This window comes from Giraffa tippelskirchi, chromosome 10 (assembly GCF_054371585.1).
Source record: "Giraffa tippelskirchi isolate mGirTip1 chromosome 10, T2T-mGirTip1v1.2.pri, whole genome shotgun sequence".
In the NCBI taxonomy this organism is placed as follows: Eukaryota; Metazoa; Chordata; class Mammalia; order Artiodactyla; family Giraffidae; genus Giraffa; species Giraffa tippelskirchi.
In genome coordinates, this window is record NC_137284.1 from 37,787,881 (window position 1) to 37,797,854 (window position 9,974).

The 9,974-nt window shown below is 37.7% G+C and overlaps 1 protein-coding gene across 37 annotated transcripts in view; it reads left to right on the plus strand.

Moving 5' to 3' along the window:
- CCDC83 (coiled-coil domain containing 83) overlaps positions 1 to 4,303 on the plus strand; it is a 54,284-nt gene extending 49,981 nt beyond the window's left edge. For all 37 annotated transcript variants that reach the window (XM_081536968.1, XM_081536952.1, XM_081536974.1 and 34 more), the window contains one exon: positions 4,005 to 4,303. In XM_081536968.1, the coding sequence (XP_081393094.1) occupies positions 4,005 to 4,166 (162 nt within the window). In that variant the 3' untranslated portion in view covers positions 4,167 to 4,303. The remainder of the gene's footprint in view (positions 1 to 4,004) is intronic.
- Positions 4,304 to 9,974: the final 5,671 nt, after the last annotated feature.

Here is a 9,974-nt window from a genome sequence, read left to right on the forward strand (position 1 = left end):
TTAATTAGTGGAGAAAATTAACCGAAAACATGGATACTGAAAAGTTCTATTTGCAAGTATTAGTAAAAGTGGCCCTTCATTCATGCCTGTCGCTAGATACTATTTTCACTCTTACCTTTGCCCAACTTGCTACATATATGTATTGATAGAACTCCATTACTAGTATACCACGTAAGGCAGTACATCTAGGGCTATGTAACAAATTACCTCAAGACTTAGTGGCTTACAACAATAATCATTTATTCTCTTTCAAGGCTTCTTTTGGTTAGGAATGTGGACAGGTCTTCCGTGGACAGTCTTCACTTGAGTTCCATAGCAGGTGCACCCGCATATCGGCTAAAGGCTTGATTTGGGCAGGAAGATCCACTTCTGAGGTGGCTCACTGACATGGCCGGCCAGTTGATGCTGGCGAAGCTTGTGCCTCAGTTCCTCTTCACATGGGTCTCCTCACAGACGTGGGTCTCCTCACAGACGTGGGTCTCTTCACAGACATGGATCTCCTTTATTGTCCCTTTGCTACAGTATCTGGCTTCTCCCAAGCCATCAGTCCCAGAGACCAAATGTTTCCTATGACGTGGAAATCTTATGCCAGCACTTCCATCATTTTCCATTTGTTGGTGTAGCTACAAATTTCCACCCAAAGTGAAATAACATAGCTCCTGCATCTTGAAAGAAGGTCAGCATCATATTTTAAAAAAAGCATGGGATAGGATGTATATCCATGTGACCATCTTTGGAAAGTACAAATGGCCACATAACACCATTAGGCAAAACCTGGATTATCAAGCCTTTTAATTTTAAAACCTTCTTGGTACCTTCCAGTCACTTTCATATCCACCTCTTGCTGTTTTCCTTCTTGGTGCTACCAATAACCTTAAAAGTTCATCTAGAACTTAAAGTCTGATAGGAGAAAGAGTGATTAAGAAAGCAGAAGAAACAGAATAAGTCAATAAAAACCATTTTAACTAAGTACAACTCAGTCCTGCTACCATCAAGTGACAATTAAAAGACTAAGGTTCCAGACTCTCTAGCACTCAAACACCCATGTGGATATCTTGGTATCATGATACCTGGTATGTTACAGTGACCTCACGCTAGGGGACAACTGTCCACAAAATTCCAAAATTCCACACCATTTGGTTGAGTGAAAGACCTTTTTACTTTTATTTTTGCCTTTATCCATTGAATTTATTTATTTTTCTAAATTCATTTTTTATTTGAGCAAAGTTGAATTACGATATTGTGTTCACTGCTGCTGTACAATAATGTGACTGACATAGATATGTTCTTTTCCATTATGGTTTATCACAGGATATTAATATAGTTCCCTTTGCTATGTAGTAGGACCTTGTTCTTTATTCATTCTATATATACATACCAGTTTGCATGTGCTAACCCAAAACTCCCCTTCCTACCCTCCCTCCCACCCCTCACCCCCTTGGCAGCCACCGGTCTATTCTCTATGTCCCTGATTTTGTTTTGTTTCTGTTTCATAGGTAGGTTCATTTGGGTCATATTTTAGATTCCATGTATAAGTGATATCATATGGTACTTGTCTTTCTCTTTCTGACTTACTTCACTTAGTGTTAATATGATAATCTCTAGTTGCATCCATGTTGCTGCAAATGGTATTATTTTGTTCTTTTTCATGGCCGAGTAGTATTCCATTGTATACATGTACCACATCTACTATATCTATTCCTCTGTTGATGGACATTTAGGCTGTTTCCATGTCTTCCACTATTGTGACTATTGCTGCTGTGAACAAAGAGGTGCATGTATCTTTCTGAATTATAGTTTTGTCTGGATATATGCCCAGGAGTGGGATTTGCTGGATCATATGATAATTCTATTTTTAGTTTTCTGGGGAACCTCCATACTGTTTTCCACAGTGGCTGCACCAACTTACATTCCTACCAACAGTGTAGGAGGGTTCCCTTTTCTCCACACCTTCTCCAGCATTTGCTATTTATAGACTTTTTAACAATGGCCATTCTGACTGTTGTGAGGTGTTACCTTGTTATAGTTTTGATTTGCATTTCTCTAATAATTCGCATTGTTGAGTATCTTTTCATGTGTCTATTGACCATCTGTATTTCTTCTTTGGAGAAATGTCTCTTTAGGTCTTCTGCCCACTTTTTGATTGGGTTGTTTCATTTTTTTGTTGTCATGTTGTATGACCTGTTTGTATATTTTGGAAATTAAGCCCCTGTCAGTCACATCATTTGCAAATATTTTCACCCATTCTGTAGGCTTTTTGTTATGTTTATGGCTTCCTTTGCTGTGCAGAAGCTTGTAAGTTGAAGTCCCATTTGTTTATTTTCATCTTTATTTCTATTGCCTTGGGAGCCTGACCTAAGAAAACACTGGTACAATTTATGTCAGGGAATGTTTTGCTTATATTCTCTTCTAAGACCTTCTTACTTTCCATGGAAGTTTTTGATGTGGTGGAAATGGTATTGTATTGCTATGGACTCAACTGTGTTCCTGCCCCCCACTCCAATTCATGTGTTGAAAGCCCTAACTCCTATTGTGACTGTACCTGGAGATGGAGGATTTAGGAGGTAATTAAGGTTATATGACATCATAAAGGTCCTAATTTGATAGGATTGTGACCTTATAAGAAGAGGTTTTGCTTTGTGAGACACTGTGAAAAGGCAGCCGTCTGCAAGTCAGGAAGGGGCTCTCACCAGAACCCAATCATGCCAGACCCCTGACCTTGGACTTCCAGCCTCCAGGACTGTGAGAAATGAAGTCCTTCTGTTTCGGCCGGTCAGCCTATGGTATTTTGCTGTGGTAGCTCAAGCAGACTAATGAGGGGTTTTACTTCAGAATCCTGCTCCAGATGGTTCTGAAATATATGGTAGATTTCCATTAATTTGTTTTTCTTCTCTCATGCATTTATTGCAGCTCTAAAATTGTGTATTTTAAAAGTTAAATACGGTTATATGTTTTTTTGAGAACTAAAACATTGCCTTCCTTTTCCATTCTTTGATTCTCCTAAATTCTTATAAATAGCTGTTGATAACCTCCAGCATGCCAGGTACTTGTTAGATGCTTGAGAATTTAAAGGGGAGAACAGGAAGAAATATAGTCTCAAGATGTCTGTGTGGCAGGCCGCACTCCAAACCATGTATTGCTAGTAGAAAGCAGGTAAAACAATCACTGACTACTGTTCAGGAGGAATGTACACCTCTATCTGTCTCTGTAACCAGTCTCGCACCCCAACACTCGGTGCACATCCTGGCACATAGTGGGCACTTGGGAAAGTTTTGTTGAAGTGTTGAAGGAGTTCAAAAGGAGGAGGTATGACTTGAAGGAGCTTTCAAAAGGAAGGCGTGCATTGAACAGGGCTGGAGCTGTTTCAACCCAGTTTTGGGTTAGCTGTGGGATTCCATATAAATTAGACTTCCCGTTCTGTTTGTTGATATGTTAAACTATATTTGGTTTGGCAGAATGTGGTAAGTTTTATACCTACAGTAGATCCTGTGAAATGTGTAAAACTCATGTGGATTTGCTCGGTGTTAAGATATTCATTGTCAAAGATGTTAGCAGATCTTTCCCTTTGATTGTGAATAATATAGAAAGCTCTGCTGTGGTTGTATCCTGGCCAGCAGAGGGCTATATAAATGCAGCCAATACTTTTCTTTTACCGATTAAAGAGTTTGCAAAGGATATATCTTCCTACTCTACTGATGCCTCCCAACTCCCCCCCGCCCCCCACCACCCCGACCCACTGCCCGTGTCCCCAAGACACAAGCCTGCTAGCCTTGCTGCCTGCTCTTTGGGGGATATTGCCTACCATGACCCAGTGGGTATACACATTTACTGAGTTTTTTATTTACAGTAGCTCTCATTTTTCACATGTTACACAGCATTCAGACAATTAGGACACAATGTAATCTGCCAGATAAAGGCCAACTATAATAAATAAAACTTGACCTCCAAAGGCTGGTAACTTGCTAAATAACCTCTCCTGTCTCCTCTGTGTCTGTTCACTGCAGGATTATGTAAAACTGGGCCCCTTGGAAGTGAAGCTCATGGCCGTGGAGAGCAAGAAAATGCCAATCCACTTCCAAGAGAAGGAAACGCCAGTCAAATTCTACGAAGATGTCAGGAGCCCAGAAAGCCACATCACGTATAAAATGATGAAGTCTTTTCTCTAAAACTGAAAAGTGAAAACAACTTCCTGTACTTTTCTTTTGGAAATTGAGGTGTATCAGTTACCCATTTCATTTACACTTTGGTCCATTTATAAAGCAGTGAATATTTCTAAAAGTCATAATTACAGTTAAAATCAAAATTCTGAGTATTCAGCTATTCATTTACTTGTATGGCCTGAGTGACAAAAATGAAAGTACACTTCATATTTCAAGTGTTCAGAAGCATGACAGTGGACCAAGATGGTCCCCTAGGGTGCTTACCACTTAGACATTTACCAATTGATCTAGGATACCCATATGAAATAATTCATTTAGAAATTTTCTAAGGAAAATTCAGAGGTTTGCATAGCACTGACTATACATCTTTCCCTCTGAGAGTGCTGTATGATAGCCAGTCCACAATTCAAGGCCACTGTTCTTTACCCTGACATGATTTATAATGAATATCAAACATTTTAGAAACCCATTTGAGGGTGGTAATTTGTTTTGTAGAAATATTCCATCAGTAGGGACGTCCAGGGCTTCCCTGGTAGTCCAGTGGTTAACAATCCACCTTGCAATGCAGGGAACACAAGTTCGATCCTTGCCCGGGGAAGATCTCACAAGCTGCGGAGCTATTGGGCCCGTGTGCCACAACTACTGAGCTTGCGCTCTCAAGCCCCGGAGCCACAACTACTGAAGCCCGTGTGCCCGAGCCAGTGCTCTGCAATGAGAAGGCACTGCAGCGAGAAGCCCGACATGCCGCAAAGAGAGAGCAGCCTCCATTTAGCACGGGAGAAAAGCCAGCAACCAAGACCCGTGCAGCCAAAAATAAACATAGAGAGAAAAAAGGATTTAAAAGAATAAGGAGGTCCATCTCCCATCAGCTCTATCAACTCTAAACTTCTGAGTCCCCTTCCAAGGCCATCATTACTTCCCTGTTATTGGTACCACAAGACAAGGACGCTCTGACTGTACCTGAATTTGACACTGGTATTTCATTTTAAAGCTAGTTCTACTTATAAAGCTTTTTACAAGAAACACCTTTTAAATATAAGGCCACAGATATATTGACCAAACATTAACCAAAAGGAAGATGGTATGACTAAACTATTAAAGTAGACTTTAAGGTAAGAAAAAGAGAAAATGAAGCAAAATATGTCATGATAATAAGCAGATTAATTCATCAGGATGACATAACAATTCTAAATAATAACATAATATCAAAATCTGTAAACCCAAATTTACCAAACTAAAAAGCAATATGGTAAACCTTATGCTATGTATATTTTACCAAAATAAAAAACCAAAAAAGGCAGAAACAAATTCCAGGTCAGACTTGAAGATCTTACCACACCTCTCTCAGTAACTAATAGACAAAAACAAAACAAAATTAAAAAAACACCCAAATTATGAAGGATTTAAAAAGTTGAACAACTGTAGCATACACATATTTTTCAAATGTACATAAAATATTTACAAAAATAGACTGTATCCTGGACCATAAAGTAAGTGGCAACAAATATTCAAAAAGTTGAAATGCGTAAACAGTTCTCTGACCACAGTAGAAAATAACTAACACAACAACAATAACAAAAAAACTATAATTTTCAAGTAAGCAAGATGCTTCTGAAAAAGCTATAGGTGAAAGAAGAAATCACAAGGAAAAATACTTTTCATTATAATGAAAACTATGACATCAAAACTTGTAAAACCAGGTAAGTGATGTTTAAAGGGGAATTTATAACCTTAGTTCAGTTCGGTTCAGTCACTCAGTCGTGTCTGACTCTTTGCGACCCCATGGACAGCAGCTCGCCAGGCTTCCCTGTCTATCACCAACTCCCGGAGCTTAAGTTTACATATTAAAGATAACAAAGGTTGAAAGTTCAATCATCTATTCCTTTATTTCAAAAATCTGAAAAAAAAAAAAAGCAACAGAAATAAACCTAAAGAAAGTAGAAGAAAGGAAATAAAGGGCAGAAATTAATCAAATAGAAAGTAGATATATAAAAGAGAAAATCAACAAAGCCAAAAGGGTTAATTAAAATTGATAACCACCAGTAAGACTAACCAAAAAAGAGAGAAAATAAATGAAGAAAAAGAGACATCACTACAGGATTACAGACATTATTAAAAAGTCAAGAAGAAATTAAGGGGGAAAAAAAAACTTTCCCAATAAATTTGAAAATTTACATTACATGGAAACATTTCTTGAAAAACAGGAGGAAATAAAACTTCTGAGTGGGCCTTGATCTGCTTTAACAAATCAAATCTATATTTTAAATTTTTTCAAAGCCAGCTGGCTTGCTTTACTGGTGAATTTTTCCAAACATTTCAGAAAGACATAATACCAAACATACATAAAATCTTTCAGAGAATGGAGAAAAAAGAAACACTTCCAAAGTACTCTATGGGGTTACTATAATCCTAATATCAAAAGCTGGCAATATCATTTCAGGAGAAGAAAATTAAACGCCAGTATCTCTCATGAATATAGATGCAAAATCATTGACAAAATATTAGTTTATTGAATCTAGCAATATATAATAATACATAATATTTCATGAATAGAGAAAGCACGGTTGATTCAAAATCAGAGTGGAAACATGAACAGGATCAGTGTCAGTCCCTTGGTTGTGACATTGTGCTAAATTGTGAAAAAAATGCTTATTTTGAGGGAAAATGGAGAAAAAGCCTGTGTGGTCTGTTTGTATTATTTTCTACAATTGTGTGTGAATCTACAGTTGTCACAAAACAAAAAAATTAAGGGTATAATGAACAGAACATAGGTGGTAGCTCATATGATCATCTTAATAGGTATAGCGTTTGCTAAAATTCAATACTGTGATAAAAATTTATAGCAATATGATAAAGCTCTTAGCAAACAAGGAGTATCTTTTTAGTAAACACCTATAGCTAATATTGTACTTAATAGTAAAATAGTAAACATTTTCCTACTGAGGTCAGGAACAAGACATACATATTCATCATCATGCTTGTATTCAACAGTGTTGACTAGAACACTAAAGTGTTCTAACCCATCCAATAAAAGGCAAGAAAAAGAAATTAAAAACATAGAGATTAGAAATAAAGAAGCAAATTATCTTACTTATAGATATCAAGTTTTGTATGTAGATAATGCAAAGTATTTTACAAACTACTAGAATTTACAAGTGAGTTTAGCAAGGTCACAGAGTACAAGGTCAGTAGAGATCTAATGTATTTCTTTATACTAGCAACAAACAATTGCCAACAATAAAATATTTATAATAGCATCAAAACATCAACTATCAAGGAATTCATGTAATGAAATATAAGCCAAATTTCTATACTGAAGACAAACATTGTTTAGATAAAAGACTTAAATGGAATAAATATATACATGATTATCATGAAGTGGAAGATTCAAAACAGTTAAGAATCCTGTTCTTTACAGCTTCATCTGTAGACTCAGTGAATCCAGATCAAAATTGAAGCATTTTTTGTAGAAGTTAACAAGTTGTTTCTGACATTATTATGGAAATTTATAACATGGCAAAAGACCTACATTAGCCAAGACAATCTTGAAGAAAAGCAACAAACTGCAACACTTAACACTACCAAATTGCAAGACTTCATATAACATTTCATTAGTTAAGACAGTGCCCCATGGGTCCAAGGATGAAGAAAAAGCCAGTGGAACAGAATAAAGAGTCTAGAAACAAATCCACACATTTACAGTCACTTGATTTCTGCAAAGATACCCCTATAATTCAGTTAGGGGGTGTGGTCTTTTTAATATTAATAATAAATAATGCTGAGGCAACTGTATGGCAAAAAATAAACCTTAACTCTTACCTCATGCTGTAAGTAAAAATCAGCTCAAAGTGGACCAGACAGGTAAATATGGAAGGTAAAACAATAAAGCTTTTAGTAGAAAATAAAAGAATATCTTCATGTCCCCCGTACACATCCAATAGATCCACAAAACCTGTGCTTGAAATTTTAAACAACATTGGTACATGGGTATATGTGGATTTAGCAATGTTCCACAGGGTCCCACCAAGCCTACTGCTCCCTAAATCAACCACCTTCCTGGGAAAAATAGAAGTCATAAAAATAACTCTTCATAAAAAGATTGATAAATTGCATATTATACAATTTTTACTTATGGCTGATTCATGCTGATGTTTGACAGGAAACAACAAAATTCTGTAAAGCAATTATCCTTCAATTAAAAATAAATTTAAAAAAATATCTTCTTTCATTAAATGGCACCGTTAAAAGTCAAAAGGCAAGCCACATACTGGAAGAATATATTTCCTATACGTATATCTAACAAAAAAATCATATCCAAAATATATGAAGACCTTGTACAAATCAATAGAAAAAAAGACTTGAACAGACACTTCACAGAAGAGTATATCCAAATAACTAAAAAAATGTTAACACTATTAGTACTGAGGGAAAAGCAAATTAAAACCACAATATATTATACACCCACTAGAATGGCTAAAATTGTAAAGTTAAAATTAGTAAATATTGATAAGGCTACAGATTTGAACTCCTCATAGTTGTTGATGCTTCCCAGGTGGCTCAGTGGTAAAGAATCCACCTGCCAATGCAGGAGATGCAGGAGACGAGGGTTTGATCCCAGGTCGGGAAAATCTCCATTGGAGAAGGAAATGGCAACCCACTCCAGTATTCTTGCCTGGAGAATCCCATGGACAGAGCCTGGCCGGCCACAGTCCACAGGGTCACAAAGAGTCAGACATGACTGAGTAGTACCACCACATGGTTTGTGATAGGAGCATCAGTTGTTCATTTCAGTTCAGTCGCTCAGTCGTGACCGACTCTTTGCGACCCCATGAACTGCAGCATGCCAGGCCTTCCTATCCATCACCAACTCCCAGAGTTCACCCAAACTCATGTCCATCGAGTCAGTGATGCCACCCAACCATCTCATCCTCTGTCGTCCCCTTCTTCTCCTGCCCTCAATCCTTCCCAGCATCAGGGTTTTTTCCAATGAGTCAGCTCTTCGCATCAGGTGCCCAAAGTATTGGAGTTTCAGCTTCAACATCAGTCCTTCCAATGAACACCCAGGACTGATCTCCTTTAGGATGGACTGGTTGGATCTCCTTGTAGTCCAAGGGACTCTCAAGAGTCTTCTCCAACACCACAGTTCAAAAGCATCAATTCTTCAGTGCTCAGCTTTCTTTATAGTCCAACTCTCACATCCGTACATGACTACTGGAAAAACCGTAGCCTTGGCTAGACAGACCTTTGTTGGCGAAGTAATGTCTCTGCTTTTTAATATGCTGTCTAGGTTGGTCAAAACTTTCCTTCCAAGAAGTATGCGTCTTCTAATTTCATGGCTGCAATCACCATTTGCAGTGATTTTTGAGCCCCAAAAAATAAAGTCAGCCACTGTTTCCCCATCTATTTCCCATGAAGTGATGGGACCGGATGCCATGATCTTAGTTTTCTGAATGTTGAGCTTTAAGCCAACTTTTTCACTCTCCTCTTTCACTTTCATCAAGAGGCTCATTAGTTCTTCTTCACTTTCTGCCATAAGGGCGGTGTCATCTGCATATCTGAGGTTATTGATATTTCTCCCAGCAATCTTGATTCCAGCTTGTGCTTCTTACAGCCCAGCAGTTCTCATGATGTACTCTGCATATAAGTTAAATAAGCAGGGTGACAATAACCCTTTCCCTATTTGGAACCAGTCTGTTGTTCCATGTCCAGTTCTAACTGTTGCTTCCTGACCTGCATACAGGTTTCTCAGGAGGCAGGTCAGGTGGTCTGGTATTCACATCTCTTTCAGAATTTTCCACAGTTTATTGTGATCCA